Here is a 19103-nt window from a genome sequence, read left to right as displayed (position 1 = left end):
TTAAAAACTGAAGACATTTTTTTTCCAGCAGATCAAGCGCGCCAAGGGAACTTAAACTAGATTGTAGCTGTACAGTGGACGCGGCACAATCGAATTTAAATGACAAAGACATGCACTCTTAGCTGCTGTAACACTGTCCTGCTCACCGGCTGCCATCAGTCATTAGCCGTCCACTGAGCAGTGGCTCTGTTTCACAGCGTTTCCCCAATAATCGCTAATTGAGCTGTGATTGTGCAAAGCCTCTTTAGGTCATTTTCAATACTACTTGTTACTGTCGCTTTTTCTATTCTTTCTGAGCTAGTAATTACTGATTGTCTGTTACTGGCCAGATTAGAGACCTGCCAGGCCTTCCACTGTGGCTTTGCTTATGTCTCTCTCTCTCTCTCTTCCTGTCTGCAGGACTCTGAGATTTTGAACACGGCCGTGCTGACCGGGAAAACGGTGGCTGTCCCAGTAAAGGTGGTGACCATTGGAATCGACGCATCCGTTACTGATGTCTCCGAAGCAGTCAAGTGTCGCTCTACAGACGAAGACGTGGTGAAGGTCAGTAAGACGATCTGTCGAAAGAGCAACGGGCCTCTGTGAGTGTGGTTCCATACAGCTGCTTTAATGCGCATTTTCAGCTTGCTCCTTAAAAGACCTGAGTGGTGACAGTGAAAAGAATAAAGAAAACTTGAAATATCAAAGTGGTTTTTAAACTTGACTGAGGTGGAAAAGTTGATTTATTGACAAAAGCATTTTTCATCATCATTTTTTTCACCACCGCTGACTGGAGCTCTTTCATCACGTCATTGTGTCTTTTACTTCTTAAAAGGTTTAATGGCACAAAACGGGAACATTTCTAAAGCAGACTCTAAAAATGCTGTTGAAATTTGCGTTACGCTTTGATAGAAACCTGGTCTGTATCTGTTCTGTCATAAAAACATACCTTTCCACCCATGAAGATCATTCAAATTCAGAGCACTGTATCTGCATTTTACTGTGTTGGTTCTGTGGCAATGCTTTTCTTCAGGAAAATATGGTGAGCCTGAATCTTCACTTTATAGGGCATGGTTTTATTTTCATTTCATTTTCCTGGTGCTTTTTATTGTATTGTTCTCTTTTCATTTTGTATTACCATATTTTTTCTGGTGCTGCTTGTTATCTTGTTGTTTACTGCACTTTGCATTCCAGTCAGAGAAGCCCCTCATCAATGGAATCCATTACTAACAATTATCATATATTTATGACCCTGAATGTAAGATGTCCTCTTCAGCCCACCCCACCTCTCTGTGGAGAGGAATGCTTTAGGACATGAGGTTTGCTGGAACTGTGAAGTTTTAACATCGAGGAAGCCAATGAGAAAAGAGACCAAACATATGACTGAAGGTATGAAAGACGTTCACGATATTTGGGACGTCTCCTGGCAGTATTCTTACAAGGCAATTACACATGCATAAGGTACACAGGAGGAGGGTAATGGCAGCCACCACAGAGGCTGCAAAGAGAGCCTTCAAACTGCTGTGGATCCAGGACTATGTGATTAAAAGCTGGATCAACCCTGGCAACAGAAACACTCAGTGGCTCCATGTTACATTACAGATGATGCGTCTGAGCAGAGAAGCAAACGATTCAGAGAAAGAAATGCTCATTTAGTAGAGCATTAATTATCATCCCACATGAAATATCATTCTTTCAGAGTTTTATTTGTCTCCTGTCAATAAATAATAGATCAAATCTATATTCTATCCGTAACTTTTGTGGCCAGCCAACCGCAATGAAGAGACGAAAAATAGCAGCAGACCAAAGATCTGTGAGGAGCGATGAGACTGCATCCTCCCATTTCCTCTTCATCGTCTTTTCTACGTTGTTTGAGGTTTGACTGGCATTCCTCTAATTAGATTGTATTGTTGTGTTCTCCTCTTTTGCTATCCTTTATTGGCACATGACTGGTAAACTGGCACCACTAACTGTTAATCGCCCAACTTAATATTTGCAGAACTGTAGTGGAAGGAAACATGATGATTTGCATTCACTTTTGAAGACTCGGAAACTCTTTGCGCTTTGTTTTACATTTGGATGGAAACCTGGTGTGTATCTCATCTCTTATAAAGAAAAAAAAACAACATATAACTGCTCTCTTACACGACTTGCATAAGTTAATTATATTTCTATATAAGCAGAGAGAACAGTGTAACATCATTGCCCTTAATTGTTTAGTAACTTAAAGGATTTTTTTAAAAGGATCTCAATGCAGTTATGAGAAAGGACACCTTGTAGAAGAACCGGTATTGTGCATAGTAATTCAAGATAAATCAATTACATGCACTTTTCAGGCCTTTATATTGAATTTATTCATATGTATTTAATTAAAATGCAAATAAAATAATTATTTAAATTATCTGTGCAGTCCATTTACTGTAATAGACTGCTGACAATTTGCAAGTTCTTTCTGGTTATTAGAGCAACTCAGTTAGCAATACTTAACTTCAAATTAAATTGCAACAAATATGAATCAAAATCAGCTTTACTGTCTGCGTATGTGAAGACATACAAGGGCGCTGCCCTATGTTTGACACATATTTCCGAAAACAACAACAAAGCTGAGTAAAGATAGATGAAAATATTGTATGAAAGTATTGTTCAAATAATGGCCAACAACGTACAATGTCATACACACATAGGCACAAGTCAAGTGTTTCTGTAAATGTTTAAAGGAATAAATATATTCATGTACATTTATGTTCGTTCTGACACTATGCAGGTGTTGTGAAGCTTTATAGACACTACATTAAAGCTTATGTGAAGGATAGATGAGAAGATTTTCTATGTTTAGCACATCTATATAAATCCTCCAGAAAGGATAAACAAATACCAACCAACAACATGAAAGTGTGTGTTTGATATGCAGAAGCTGCTGTCAGGTTCCTTTATTTTTAGATCCCCTTCCAAACCTGGGGCACAACAGAATAAAAAGTCCCTTACAGTATTACAAAGTTAAGCCCTGGTATCAGTGGCTTTGCTCTTCAAAATGCCGTTCTCCAGCAGAATCCCAATGACTCCTTAATAATCTATAGAGAGACTCACTAAAAAACCAGAGCAAAAACAAGTGCATCGTCTGTTTCCAATTCTAAGGGGCTGAGATGCTGCTCAGTATTTAGAAACAGCACCCTGCTGTGCCAAGGGCATCTTCCAGCTGTGTTTCCTGTTTGAAACTCTCAAGATCAGAAAGGACAGTCGAGTGCAGCAAATCAAACTCAAGTAATGACACTAAAGGCTGATAATGAAACATAACCCAAAACTGCAGAAGGGGCATATTTTGCGCCATTGATCCAGTGTATCATGTGTTATGCTTGAGTTAGGGATGGTTAAGTGAGACCCAGAGGGACATTAAATCGCTTTCAGAGATGTTTAAAAAAAAAAAAAAAGCCACAGCTCTGCAGCTGAGATCTCTATAGTAGGTCAGAGCATTCGCCCTCCTGCATGCTCACTGCTGATCACTCAGGGAAGCTCTGTTCTAATCGTCGCCTGCAATCATGTATGTAAACATGACTAATTTATCTAATTTGGACCTGGGGGATTCACGATAAGTAAACACAGAGTGACATTAACCCTGAATAATTAATCAACGTGCGCATTAAATTATGCTTCTATTCACTCGTGGCCTTTGAATTACAATGAATTTGAAAGAAATACCCCAGGTCACATGCTTTTTCTTTAAACCACTTTGGAGAGTTGCTTTTACAAATATTGCCTGACATGTATCGGCTTCGTTATTTTGCATGCACATGTCGCTCTGTCTGGGTATACAAAGTCTGATATTCTGTATCAGACTTTTTCTTTGCAGATTATGCTGCAGACAGCAAACAGACTCAAACATTATTTAATAATTCATATTTTGTGACATGCTCAAGTGACAATGTGCATAAAGGTTCTAAATAAAAGAAGAAAAATAATCAAATATTACTAAGTACCTTTTATTTGTACCTATCTTTCTACCTTTCTATTTCTATTTGAGCATAATTCAAAATGTAAGAAATAGGCCTTCATGTGGTCAACTTATATTCACTGAATTTACAGAAAATGTGCTGTATCATGCTACAGTATGTATCGTTACCTGTACATGAGGCTTTGGTCGTATTGCACAGGCCGAGAAATATCTCAAGAAAATGTTTTCCACTATGCCACTGACACCAGTGTGCAGTATAACAAGTGCTATTGCTTGTTCATAAGGCAGATCTGGATCTGCTTCAGAATTTAATGGGTTCTTCCTTGGCCCATGCTACACCCCTCTAAGCTTCATGAAAATCTGGCCAGTAGTTTTTCCGCTCACAGAAAACATGACCTCCGTGTTATTTAATGATCACACGGTTCAGCAGTTCCACTCAGCATTACAGGGTATTTAATCATCTCTCAGTCCTCGTTTTGGTTTTGCAGCCCACAACTTTACTGTTTTGATTCGATCACACCAATTTCATTAGCATTGTTTTCGGTTGCAGCAGGCAGCTCGTTATCAGCCAAAAAGCTAAAACCCACAGTCCACCACCTGCCCAGCACCAGCCAGCAAGCAGACCAAGTTAGCAACTAGCTAATTAGCTGAACAGCACATCATAGCAGCTGAACAACTGCATATTTCTGCATGAAAAAGGGGTATCCACGAATCTTCCAGCAGTATGCAGCTCAGTCGGGTTTATCTCAGCTTGAAAAAAGGGAAGAGCACTGATTGATTTTCAGCCTTTAACAGTAGAAAAAGACCTTAATCAGAGCCAAATCGATGAGGCTATTGGAGGGCAATGCAGGTTGAAAATTAGGTGAGTTAAATATGAGTTTTGAGTGTGAAAATGTTTACTCAACGTTTCGGTTTTGAAACAGCAAAATCAACAGCACAGAGATGTTCCACGGTTATGTTTTAATGAGTTGACTTTCTAGAACAAATCGTCTGTCTCCATGTGAGCCATGAACTGTACTTGCTCAAGGTCATGCTATGAGTGGGCTCTTACAACCACTGCTTCCACGGACCAGGGCTATTAGAATATTTACAGACCTTTCCCTTGCACCGAAATGACGGGTGTAGCTTATGCAGAGGAGTCTGAGCGGCTTAATTGCTTCTGTCAAGCCAACTCTGTGTACACGCCAGAGACAGGCTCACCCCACCTTCTTGCTCCCTACTCCCATCGCTCATATCTGCCGTGGATTGTATCTGTCTGGTGAGTTGTTAATTTCCTGGGCTAGATCCAGAGACAGCCTTAATGTCCTCTGTAAGTATTCTCCCGTTAGCTGCCTAATGTGTCTGATTAATGTGGCAGTGGATCCTCCTGGACGTTTATGATACTTTGTGAATCAGAATGACGGAGAGTGTGTAATTCACAGAGACAGTCCCACCTTCAGTCTGCCACAACACACATCCTGCAGGGAGGGTGATTGAGGGGTTAAAGGGACTGCTGATTAATTGAGAGTGTCTTTGCATGTTAGAATATTGATTTGGAGCAACGTCTGCCAATAAAACAGCACAGCGGGAAGGTGTATGTTTGTCTGTGTAATGTGTCGGGATGGCTGGATGTCAGTCGTCGTGTTTTTCATAATTGTTTCTGCTTAGATTGTTTGGGAATAGATCAAACAAATGCCAGCAGGCAGTTAATTTGTCTGTCATGGGACTGGGAGACACGGGGACATGGGAGCTGTGTGTTAATAAATCTGAATTAATGTACACACACTACAACAAACGAGGGAGAACTGGCGTCACAAAGCTTTGTGTTAATGTGGCAAGAAAATGATAATGACAGGATAAACATATTCGTCAGCAAAATCCATTTTATTGACCATTCATATCACTGTTCCATATGGTCAATGAGCCTGACATTAAGTCCAGTCAGGTGTCATCTAGCCTGCAACCAACGGGGCTGCGGAGCCCCAACCAATGAGAAAAGTCAGAGACGGAGAGACTGTCAAAGGCACTTCAGCATCAGCAGACTGAGTGCGGTGAGAGAGAGAGAAAGAGCCGAACAATGAGGGCTGATAAGGAGCAGGGACTCCTCTGACATCTTTATCAGTTCAAACACACTCACACTGGGAGCCCTGACTGAGCCCAATCTGCTCCATGACTGACTGTAGCCAGGAGAGCAGCATTGCCCTTGTAGAAATGTTCAAAAGCCTCATTAAGTAACTCCGTCAGGTCGTGCGGCGTGAGTGCATGAGCAGGTACTATGATGCATGCTTTGTACTTGTTAGTGGCTCTAATAACACAGAGCAAAGACCCATTGATCCATCCCACTTGAGAATGCAGGACAACAATCAGTTCTCTGATGCTTTGCTGTAGCCTTGAAGGATACCTTGCTACAGACTTTTCAGCTTTCTCACAAGGGTTTCTTGTTATTTTTGTGTGGTGTCCGTGCCAGTGTGCACACATGAGGAAAATAAATTAAAAGGAAATAGATGAATTTAGGTCTGCTTTGGTAATCATACTTGTGTCCAATCGCACACCGGTGCTCTAGGAATGCCACCGTTTCAAGTGCAGTCCGCAGTACAGAGTGTAAAAATCAATGCGGCAAATCTCCAAATATCTGCTTTTATTTACACAAACCAGCCTAATTTAGTTTCCACACAGAGTCTACCGCTGGCTTCACTCTAGAGGTGATGTGAAGCAGAGGGAGCTCCCACAAAGCTGTAGAGTCACACACACAGTTTTCTTCCTGGTCACAGAGGATATCCTGCTGCTGCTCCATGATGAATGGCTGTTTGTGGTTTTATCTCGCTGTGGAAAAATAACTTAGAAGTAGGATAAAAAAAAAAAAAGATATTTCCCCAGACCATCTAATTCCATCTGGTTCCAGCCATGGTAGTCTGCTATATGATGGGATCAATAGAACGGACAGGAAAAAATACCAGATCTCTGTTTAAGACATACTGAGTAATTACCTCTATGTGTGCATGTGTGTGTGCATGTCCTAGATATCCCTCTTGAGATCCTCTTGGGCTCTTTGTGTATTTGCATACGGTGTGTGTGTGTGTTTGTGACGCCTGCACGGCCATATCATCAAGGCTTTTAAGAGACACAGACAGACAAAGGATTCTGGAGATTGATCAAACGCTGGTACGAGTATAGACAGGCGCAGAGTCAGGGGAGCTTCAAAGAGACTGAGGCAAAGCAACAAAGAGTTGTGTCTTTCCATCGCACAAAATTGGCCTGCTCATTACATTTATAAATCAATTTATGAAACAGATGGCTTTGATTTGGTCATTTTATCAAGAGACTACTGCTCTCCTCGTACGAGTTTCCATCTGTTGGCTCTTCTTTTAGCTGTAGGCAGAACTATAATGGAAGAGCAGACCACGACCTGTTTTCCCCCAGGTTCAAAGATGTCCTTGCTGCCCTCCTCCCTCTTTTCCTGAGCGTGGAGCAAATAGAAGACCTTTCATCTTGTTCAGAGGAGTTGCAGGAATACTGTATCAGTGGAGGACTCAGGGTTGTAAGGCCTTATAATCAACTTGGAGGGCCTGGCTTACTGTACAGTGTATTGCACTGTGTAATTCACTGTGTAGTCATCGAGTGCAACCGTCAGAAGGGCTCAAATTGAATGCCATCTCTCTTAATCCTTCCCTCTCCTCCCACGCAGGTGTCAGACAGGTGCGACTACGTTTTCGTGAATGGCAAGGAGATGAGGGGCAAGGTGAAGATGATGGTGAACTTCACCTACGGATACCTGAGCGCTCAGCTGGAGCTCAACGTGTGGATCCCTCGACTCCCGCTCCAGATTGAGGTGTCAGACACGGAGCTCAGTCAGATCAAAGGGTGGAGGGTACCCATCATTGCCAGCGGTCAGAGGTACAGTGCTGCATGCAGCTGTCAGTCACAGGGCATTTGTGTGTGTCTCCTGCTCTCTGGTTTAACAGAAGTTTTTAATGTTTTTTTCGTTTACACCACAGCGGACTCAATGTATCTTTAGCTCGTTCGTCATTTTCTCTGGATTCGTCAGGGGGAGATTAGATGCTTTCCAGCATTTATTTGCAATAAATAAAGGGCTCATTTTCTCACTTATCCAAACCAATATCACGGTCACTTTTGAGGTAAGTTGACCCAAGGTTGTTTTTTTGTCTTTTTCTTTGTCAACACTGGTGTGCTCAGCATAGATTCTCCTGTTGGCATTGCATTAATCCCCATGGTCAGAGTCCTTTGTGGACTTTTGCAGCATTTCTTGCTTGGTTTGAGAGGGTAATGAATAACCTTTATTCCAGAGGATGCATTCGATTTCAGTCATGGCAGCCTTAGATAAGATAATGATGAGATGTGTGACTGAACAGCACTCCACCTGTCTCTTCCTGACTTCAGTCCTACTGACAGTTCTTGCCTGATAACAAAATGGCTGACCTGTGCAGTACAGCTTGTCATTACGACTGGCGTACGGTGGCCTGCCATTACGCTTCCTAGTCGTCAGTGGGACCCAACATTATTAGAGCTGCCTGGAGGTCAGACCTCTCCCCTGGGGTCTCATCACTACCAACACCTCTGCCAGTGCCACTATGTAGTGCTACTCTGCAACTGTTGAAATTGATGGGGCAGCTATGATCCTACCTGCAGTAATTACTTGTGGAAAAGCGTTGAGGTTGGACCCTGAGTCATCCCACGCACCAGTGTGGCTACTCTAATTATCTCAGCCCCCCTCTTATTTTGAGTGACAGAGGTACAGCATTCCACTAATGCCATGGTTTGTCGGGGATGTTGCATCCCCAGCTGTGTGCTGCTATGCCTTTATCAGCGGGGACAGCCGAGTTGTGTTGTCACTGTTGACGCCAGCACCACTGCTGATGGACTGCATAGAGCTTTGTTTCTCCCTGTCTTACGCTCGTCTTTGTTTATCAGGGGATAACAGGCATGACCTTGCAAAGTAGCATTATGCCCGTTGGTGAGAATGGGCATTGGTCCACTGTCCATAAGCCCACGAGGAGCGAATGGCAGGACCTTCCTCTGTCAGCCAGGCTGGCGAGGCATGGCCACACCGAGTGGGAGAGACAAAAATGAGAAATGAAGAGACATCAGGCTTGTAAGTGGGATAGTTGCAAAAGCACTCTGCACACAGTTTTTGACTGACACTGCCTGTATGGCTCACCTCTTCCCTCCCTAAGCCCTGTCAAAACAGGGACAAGATAAGCCTTCGCAGACAGCAAACTAAGTGTAGGCGTAGCATTCAGGCATGCACCACTCCTATAACACGTCTTTCAAGACATGTGTATTAAGACTCCTGTTTTTCCCCTTGTTTTAAAGTGTTTCAAAAGAAATCACGTGCAGTTACCTTTTACTATTCAATATTTAATGTTGTTTTTATACTGTTGTCTTAAACCGTGCGTACTGAGTGTTCTCTTTCTGCTATAAAACAAACAGCTGCACTTCAATTGCCTGCAAGATTCAAACAATAAAAAACAATTGTCAGACAGAGCTGCTCCTGTATATATAGAAGCAGCGCTGCCTATTTCAGTACAAATGACCTTCGTCATGTTAGTGTAGCAGAAAATGAAATGCAGCAAAATGCCAAAACAAATACAGCACACGATCCACGGGGCACAACAAAAATAAGCATGACACACACATTAATATGCAGCATCTCCTCTGAAGTCAAAACTGGGCTTGAAAGTGAATGAAGCGGAAAGAGGAATTGCTTTGTGAAGCAGGTTGTTCACGGCACTGAGTGTGATTTGTTTATGAGATTAACCTTAGATTAGATTTTGCGACGGCTGCATGAGCACCGGCATGTCCGATATGTACCGGAGCTAAAGCGGTTGGACTTCACTATCTCCTGAATCCATTACACCTGACTAATACCTGCGCGTTTGAACGTCTTTATAAGTATACTGTTTAAACACCTATTCAGTCAACATGTCAGCACATGCTCCTGCAGCACTAGTGCCATTTGTTAATTCATTGTCTGTGAATGTCAAATAACAAATTCTGTTTATGCTCACAACACTCACAATATCATTCAAAAGGATTTAACCAAAGCAGTCAGCGGAGAGAAACTTTCAATTACTGCTTCCAAATTTCATTGGAAGATTGTGAAGGAAGTCATCGGCAGATGATTTCAGTCCTCTGCATTTAATATGGAAATGAGTGGAGGGAGTGGAGGGACAATACAGAGCAGGAGTTTATGAAGGGAGAGCAGAAATTTAAAAGAAAAGGGAATGTTTGATCAGAAATTCGTGAATCATAAACCTTTATTACTCTGTTGGAAAAAAAAAAACTATGTATCTGAGCAAATGCTACATTTTATGCGGCTGGTAGTTCTTCTTTTTATATGTGAATTTAAATGTTGGCCTTTAGTTAGCCATTGTGGGCCAAGGTAACCCGAGGACAGCTCTCCATGCATTTAATAAAGCTAAAATATTATTGGCCAGAGGGAGACGTACACCATCGTTGCCTGCAAATTTGGCTCAGTGTTCCTCTTCTGTGCGGAAGATGACATAAAAATTATAAGTTGTAAGTGGAGGAGTTAGCATTCATGAATATGCATTAAATGTGTCATGTGGCGCCTGTGTGGGCAAGCCTGATCTGCTATTTTAATAACTAGCTTTACAAGTGTTTCTAAACTAGTGTTAAAAATGAAAGTGGGACGTGTGAGCAGCGCTATGCAAAGGTCAGCAAACAGCAGATCTACAAACTGATCAGCAGACATCACACTAGGCTGATATCCTTAAATTCCCTGTTCCTGTATCCTGTGTCTGTATTCACATAGCTGTCAGTTCTCTGTTCAAATAAGGTGACGTCACATGTCACATATTTATGGTTTGATGTGGGGATGTTGCCACTCGGCCGGATCACTTGTTGCTCTCCATAGGTTTTCTTTCAGTGATCCAACAATATCCACAGTAGACTCATTTCTCCTGTGAGTGGCGGTTACTCAGTTGCATGTGAAATCGGCCCTGTCAGCACAGGTTTTAAGCCCTTAACTCCAAATCTCACTGTGCTCTGGGTTTTTCTCTGGAGCGTGCAGCTAACGTCTTTATTCCCACGGCTTCGCATGCAGTCAGATTTCTCAGGGGATTCAGACAGAAAGAAACAAGCGGAGCGGATAATCACAAGAAAAAAAGTTTAAGAGATTAATTTTCCTCCCCTCCCTTTATCAGGATCGTGACCTTTGCTTGTGTGTATGCGCGTGATAGGGGAAGAGAGACGGAGGAGGACGTGGCGATGATTAGAGAGAAAGGCGGGTGTAAGTCTACAGTACAATATATGATTAGTAGTTTTGTTGACAAAGCACTTTTCTGTTTGCAAGTGTCCCAACTATGCCCCAGTGTAAGACTGAAGAGCTGCAACAGCATTTATTCTCCCAGATCAACCGTTCAAACATTGCTTTCTCAACATCTCAGGGTGCTTTATCTGTTGTTTTTATAAAGTTGTTTGTTGAAGCAAAATTAAACAAAAAACAGTTACAGGCAAAATCTAATGATACTGCAGCTGTGTTGTAACCATTTAAACCTAGTTTGTCATACTTAAAGCAGTTTTCTGAGTCTCTGTTGGCTGATTTGTTGCCTAAAGTAATAAAATTAGATTTGCTGGCAATGGAGCAATCAGGGAGACTATTAAAGCAAAGCAGTAAGGAGGTGTATGCACATTCACAATCCTGACTGGGTGCTCCAAAATGGTTAAGGAGAGACACTGAGAGGGAAAAATGATAGTCACGCTCTGGATTGATCTTCTCTTAGTGGTCCAATCAACAACACTGCATCATTACTTGAGCTTTGTCGGGTAATGAGTTACACTTCTGTGTGCGTGTACATTTGACAGAGCCCAGTTTAATTAAAACACTGCTGACAACACCGCAAACCACACGTCAATGCAGAGTGCAGTGCCGGTGTCCTCTCCTCTCATCTGTTAAGTGTATGTTTAGCAAAAACAGAATGCACGCATGCCACAATTATGTTTCTGCCTGTGTTGGCCTGTAATTACCACCAAGTACTTCTGTTATTTAATGTAATGCGGCTTCGTGAACGGCCGGTGATGTTTTCATCAAAGTAAAACACACCGCTGAAGAAAAGTTTAGATTTAATTCTTTTTTGTTTGTTTTTCTCAAATTGCCAGGTCCACGCGAGACAGCGAGGACGAGGACGACGAAGACCGACGAGGACGAAGCTGCACTCTCCAGTACCAGCACGCCATGGTCAGAGTCTTGACCCATTTCGTGGCCGAGTCAGCTGATCCTCGAGGCCAGACCAGCTTCATGCTGGGCACTGATTGGCAGGTGGACATAACAGAGGTGGTGTGGGACTTCCTGAAGGTGGAGGACCCCCAGATTGCACAGCTCCTGGACAGGAGGATACTGGTGGGACTCGACATGGGCATGACCACTATCCAGGTGGGCCACGCTTTAGCTTTAAAGGAGCATTGCATTTAGGGTAATGCCAGCGTATCACAGCTAAAATCTATTTTTGTTACATTTTGGCCATTATACCTATTAGTGATAAAATCATATTCACTGAATTCACTGACAACATTGTTAAAATGAAGACTGCTGGGGCAACATGAAATAAACATGGAAAACAATGACAAACTGAAATTATTACCTAATCTGTACTTTGCAAACATCTATCACAGTTTCATCCAACACCTGCCTACTTTTCCTAGTTTTTCATACACACATTTTACCTGTGCAATGAGGGACTCCTTTTTTTTTCTTTCTACATTTTGTAGTGCCTATTTTCACTTACATCTCCAATCAGTGCTTTGTAGACAGCAAGAGGAGGATCCAGAAACAGCTCTTGATAACAGTGAACGTGCAGTCAGTCGTTCTGCCAGCTGATCTTGTGATGTTATTGTACAGTTTTTCTCACCAAATCTGATGACACACGATGTAAAATGCAACGCAGCAGGCATTGGAAGCTTCCTATCGTCTTGGCAAAGGTCTGTTTTAGTAATTAAAGAATATACAGAAGAAATTAAAACTAAAGCTAATGATTATGATGATCACTATGGTACATTATTCGGTCAATACAAACACATGTTAGATTAATATATTATAGAACATCTTCCAGGGACAGTAACAGATGCAGCTGCATACAGTTTTACTAGTAGCTCCTTCTGTGTGGTGCAGACAGGTGCTTGCTGGTGTGTCCCAGCATGCACTGTGTCGGTGAGTGTGCCCTCCTCCTCAGCCCTTTGGTCTATCGGGCTCTTCAGGCTAACAGGATGAATATCAGCCCCCCTAACGACATCTGTGTTAGTGGGATCTGCCTCCTGGCGTCGAGGTCTCACCTGTCTGTCTGTCTGCCTGCCTGTCTGTGCTCAGACGCGTCTTCACCTTCGCAGAACATCCGCGCTCTTGCAAAACAAGCACAGAAACGTGACAATGTTTGACAGCTGCGACTACCTGCGCCAAGCAGGCAGATCCCCGAGGAGCCGTTTATTAAGATATGCATGCCGAGGAAGCCACACATATTATGCATGGCATTCATCATAAATAAAGTTAGACCTGCTTCTGTTTTGGGGTTAAAGTGTTCCTTTCCTCTGCATTGCCAGTATTAATCAAAAGGAATGAATTCTTACCTACAGGAGATATGGAGGTTGGATGGCAGCCAAGTTGAGCTGTTGTTTGATCTACATAGCCTGAGTAAAGAGATGAAATAAAAAGCAGGTTCTGTGTATCATTTTGCATATTTTTGCAGGGGCTTTTATGTTGGATGAACATTTTCTTAAATCACCTATTATAACTCCTTGTAATCCACTGTTTTCATGCTGCTAACATCTTCACCAGTAAGCGCTCGTTGATGTGATGCTTTCACATTCCACTCGTCACCTTGGCAGGATACACCTGTCAATCAAGCCAGTGTGACCATCGGTGACTTATTTCTGCTTGGATTTTCTGTTGATGAAATTTCTATAGGTGATGCCCATTTGCTCTGTTCAGCTGCGCTTGCTGTCACTGCTGATTTCTCCTGGGAAAGACCTCCTCAACCCCGAGTGTTTAGAGCAGGAAATGAAAAAGCTTTCATGAACAGACTATACAATGGCTTGAGTCATTTGTGTAGAGTAGCACAGCCGTAATTGGTCATACCAGAATGTCACGGGGTATTGTTGTTGACGATCACATGTTTGGGAGGAATATTGTGGAGGAAAATCTAATTCTTCGTGTTCTTCCTTTTAAGATTCCCTTGATGTCGCAGTTTCAACTTGTAATCTTTTCTAATTTTGTTTCCCTTCACTGTCTTTGCACCCCTTAGGTGCTGTCTCCTTTGTCAGACTCAATCCTGGCAGAGAAGACTGTCACAGTGGTGGATGACAAAGTGACCATCACAGAGTTGGGGGTCCAGCTGGTGACGGGCCTCTCTATGACCCTCCAGCTTAGTCCAGGAAGCAACAGAGCCATCCTGGCTACCACGACAACACAGGAGGTTCTGCAGAGCCCCAAACAGGTCAGGATGCTTTCCATCTGATCGTTTGCTGAGTGTCTTGAGGTTTTGGGATGTCGGTCCAAGAGAGAAAACATGCAATCTGATAATGACCTTCACATTATTTGTGCTGAGGGACATATTGCAGACCAAAAAGATGAATTCCTTAATTGAGAAAAAGCAGGATAATTTATAATGAAGGTGATCACTAGTTGTAGTATAGTAGCAGTATAAGAAACTCATGTCTCTTACTCACCATGGTTGGATACAAAGCCTCCTATACAAAAACGATGGTGATTATTATCTAAAAGATTAAAAACAAAGAGCAGTAATTATTTGCAAACACTGTTTAGTCAGGTCCAATAAAGACAGAGGCAATTATGTTAATTTGTTTTACAACAGTAATTATTATCTCCTGTCATATTAAATTATTCTACAATGGCTTGATTGCCATTTTTTTGAAAGACTGAATTTTCTATATCTACTGAAGCCAAAAATGTGCATTCTGCAGCTGTGATTGCTGTGCTTTCCAAAACAAAAGACTGACTTCCAGATTCCATTTCACACTATCAGGGTCCTTGAATGAGCAATTTTACAATCAAAGAAAGCCGTGAGTGTGCATGTGCTCAAGTACACGTGTCTGTTTGTTTGTTCCACACCATCCCTAACCCTCTTAACTCAGAGACTTGAAAGCCAGAGTGTGACAGAATGCGTTTCCTTGGGCAGCTAATAGAAACGGGAGCTTAATCTCAGAACATGCAAACGCAACGCCACAGACTCTGTACCAAAATATGACTTTGCCCAAACTTGGCCATTCTATCATATTTTGCTTCCCTTTCTCATTTGCCCAGTCTGCTCTCATTGTGGCTTCTTTGATCTGCCCATCAAGCCCTCTCACAATTTTCTCTGAACTGCTCCTTTACATTCCCCTTCACCCTCTTCCTCCAAGTAAGGAAGGATATGAAGGCCATTTATCAGCCCTATCTCCACACGCAAAGTGTGAAGATAAGCGGGGAGCACTGCACTGGAAGTCCTCTGGTGCCAGTAATTAGGGAGCATTGACAGACCACTGTGCGCCTTTGGGGATTTGTCCTTCTGAGACATTAAAAGGCAAATTGTGAAATTGCAGTAGGAGAAGGCCTAAGATGCCTCTGTGTTACCGTTTGATCTTTTCCGCCAATCTTTTAATCTGTGTCCCCCTTAGCTTAGAGAGAATAGCCACTAACCATGCGACTTAGTGAGCATGTATTCGGCTTACAGTGCCTTCCACAATTAGAAAGCTCCATATGTACGGGAAGTCTTTGTGGTGCATCGACAAAGTGATGCAAATAATCGTGTGTCTCATTTGTATGAATTCACTACACTTCCGAGAGTAAAAGCTGGGAGCAGCGGGCAATGGGATATTACGGAGAACCTGAACAACACCTGGTTGGTGCTCTATAACTACCCTGCAGAGAGTCCATGCAATTTCATAACAATTTCAGAGCTAATACATTCAAAAAAACTATTTTATCTGTTCCAGTCTGTTTCCATGAAATGAGGCTGGATATTTTTGCACTGTAATTTCCACTGACTATTTTCTCTCTTTCTTTGCATTTTGGTGTGTGTGTGCGTGTGTGTTTCCACAGGAAGCCTTGATCAGCGCCTGGCTACAGTTCAGCGACGGCTCTGTGGCTCCTCTAGACCTGTACAATCCTGATTTTTTTGTCCTGACAGCCACCTCCCTTGATGAGGAAGTAGTGACAGTGCAGCAGAACCCCTCTTGGAAATGGCCTGTCATTGTGACGGAGGCGGAGGGCCAAGGCCTGCTGGTCAGGGTGGAAATGACTGTTTGCGAGGCCTGCCAGAAGTTCAAGCGCCGCAGCGTCCTGGCAGCGGGGAACTGTAACGTCAGGGTGAAGTTTGGTCACAGTGACAGCTCGAGGGGAGGGAGCAGCGACTACAGCCCAGACGGAGATGATATGGACAACAGAGGCAGGCTTTCCCCCTCCCAGGACAGAACCGGCCTTGACACTCACTACTACGGCAGCTCCATCTCTGACATGGAGGATGGCGTGTTGAGGAGAGCCACCACCACTAGAAGTGCAATAATGCGCAGACCCAATGGGGATAAGCTTTCAGATGACGGTAGCCAGAACATGCCGATTGATTTTGCCGACTTCCCTGCACAAGTGGACCTGCCCCGTGGCCGCAATATGGACGATGACCTCATTCAGACCGCTCGTGGGCTCACAGACCTGGAGATCGGCATGTACGCCCTGCTGGGGGTCTTCTGTCTCGCAATCCTGGTCTTCCTCATCAACTGCATCTCCTACACGCTGAAGTACCGCCACAAGGAGCTCTCAATCGAGGGCCAGGAGAACATGAACCATGCCCACGATTGGGTGTGGCTGGGGAACGAGGCAGAGCTGATTGAGAGCCAAATCAGCCTGTCGCCCCATCAGGAGGAACAGACCTCAATGATGGACTCGAGCAGCGGGCTCGAGGAAGGCAGCCACTTGCTGAACGGAGGCTCGGCCCAGAAGAAGAACGTGCAGGGTCAAGTGCACCGGGCGGCAGACGTAGGTTGCATAGCCAAGGACAGCAAAGGAGACTCACCCACCACCAAGAGGAAGCGAGTCAAGTTCACCACATTCACCACCATCCCCTCGGACAATAGCTACCCCACTGTAAACACACTGACTGGGGGCCACAGCCAGGACATTAAGTGGGTGTGTCAGGATGTAGAGCTGGGAGACTCCAAGGAGTTGCGCAATTACATGGAAAGGTTAAATGACAGTGCTTTAAAAGAGGTGGCATAATGTACTCTGTGCACTTGTAACAAACTCACCCTTATGCCTTTCAGAGGAAAGTGGGTCTGGACAGAAACCGGAGCCTTCGTAGGTTCAGAATCACCCCAAACTGCCAAAGGTTGACTGTCATTACATTTACGAGGATTGTCATGATTCCACACGTGACCGATGATGAATTGCTAATGGAAAAATAATCAGTGAGTGAGGAGGTCAGGTGGTTCTTTTTTTCCATGTGTTAATCAGATGGTTACCTTTTTATCATCATTTTATTACTACAGGGTTTAGATAGAATCAAGTGATGATGCCGGGACTGATCTGCAGAGATGACCTGTGATGTTCAGATGACGTGTAGATTTAAAACAAGCAGTAACCTGACTAGATAGATGTTCTGACTGTGTGTGCACATTAAATGGTTTTGAAAGTTTTGTAACATTTTGGATATTAATTTCCTACAATCCGATCCTTATTCCACAGAGGAGTGCTGGAAAGGCCAAAGCAAGCCAAGAAACATTTCTGCATGTCATTGGAAAAAAAAAAAAAAGAAAAAAGGCACACTTTTCCGGTTCATTCTCATCCTCCTTAACACGGCAGAAGACCTGTTATGTATATACCGAACAGTGTCCAAAGCATTGTATTGTTGCTCTGTATATTGTATTTTCATAACATTTAAAAAATACACAACAATGTCAAGAGTGTGTATCAGCTTTTATTGACCGCACCATCATTTCTCCTGTCCTGAGGTTAGCTGAGGAATGTGGTTGAGTTAGGGAAGACAATTACACATTCATCTTTGTATCAAGAGTATTTCATGAGGTGAAATTTACCCACAAGCCGCAACACAATCTCTCCCCTTGAACGCTGTCCGCTGGAGGGAGGCAGCGGCTATTAACACTCTGTTCCCGTCTACAAGAGCACAGCACCCTAACATGACAGCCGGTGTATGAAGAGGCTTTTAAACTAAATGGCTGGACAACATGGTAATGTGACATTTCCTACTGCCACCCCCTAGTTTAAAGTTTTGTGAGCTTTGAAGAAAATGCCAATTAAGGTCTCGTTAACCTCTGTCCCATAGCTGCCAGGAAAAGCACGCTGGTGGACAAACTAGGATGAAACGTGCTCTCCGTCTCTGGGGGAGCATGCGGATGCAAAGAGCGATAATTACAGGCAAGGTGGGAAATGTTTTCCTTTTGGAAATGGATCTTTCATTATTCAAATAATTGCACAAATAGTAATCATCTCTGAAAACTTCCTAAACAAAGGCAGCGGGCTGAAAAATTGCATTTTGCTCAGTGAGCGTTATTATCATCGCAGTGGTGTTGGCTGATTGCATTTTTTTGTGTTATCATTTTCCATCAAGCACAGAAATGTTCACATTATATTAAATGTTGCTGCAGTGTGGATCAGATTGGTAATCAGCAAAGCTCACAGTATTAGCCTGGAAGAGGGGAGGTGAGACACTTCACCAAATAGTAGCACTACCTTGAGTGTAATCAGGGATGCCATTTAAATTAGCTCAGTTATGTCAACAGTCAGTGAATAGTGCCAATCCAGACACCTGTATGAAACTTCAGTGGCTTTTCTACTTTGATTTAATCAATTCATATCAATTGTCGGCTGATTCTATTTTCTACGTCTGTGGAGCAGCTATTGATCCGCTGCATGCTGACAAAAAAAATACACAAATCATGTTCAAAAAGAAAGATAAGAAGCCATGATAGGTATTCAGATAATTAAAAGAGGAGTTTTTGTTTGGCAAAAGTTTGGCAAATGTGCTTGTTTGCCTTCTGTAACGATGGTTAGACAATCGATTCAAGTCCCACGTCTGAGCAAAAGTGAAAGTGGTATCTCTCTTCTCATCTGGAAAAGAAAACACACAAGCGTATTTCTCAAAAAGTCAAGCTAATATTTTCTTAGTTTAGTCAAAGTGAGAAAATTAAAACCTCAGCTGAGCTAGTCTCCCTT

The 19103-nt window shown here is 43.0% G+C and overlaps 1 protein-coding gene across 1 annotated transcript in view; it reads left to right on the top strand.

The window, feature by feature from the left end:
* LOC139204299 (transmembrane protein 132C) overlaps window positions 1–17682 on the top strand; it is a 106944-nt gene extending 89262 nt beyond the window's left edge. Inside the window, exons 5-9 of the mRNA XM_070834297.1 lie at window positions 400–543; window positions 7593–7801; window positions 12047–12320; window positions 14182–14373; window positions 15978–17682. Coding sequence (XP_070690398.1) covers window positions 400–543; window positions 7593–7801; window positions 12047–12320; window positions 14182–14373; window positions 15978–17150 — 1992 coding nt within the window. The 3' untranslated portion in view covers window positions 17151–17682. The remainder of the gene's footprint in view (window positions 1–399; window positions 544–7592; window positions 7802–12046; window positions 12321–14181; window positions 14374–15977) is intronic.
* Window positions 17683–19103: the final 1421 nt, after the last annotated feature.

Source organism: Pempheris klunzingeri, chromosome 7 (assembly GCF_042242105.1).
Source record: "Pempheris klunzingeri isolate RE-2024b chromosome 7, fPemKlu1.hap1, whole genome shotgun sequence".
NCBI lineage: Eukaryota > Metazoa > Chordata > Actinopteri > Acropomatiformes > Pempheridae > Pempheris > Pempheris klunzingeri.
The sequence above is the reverse complement of the archived record's forward strand: the minus strand, read 5'-3'. Positions and strand labels throughout refer to the sequence as shown.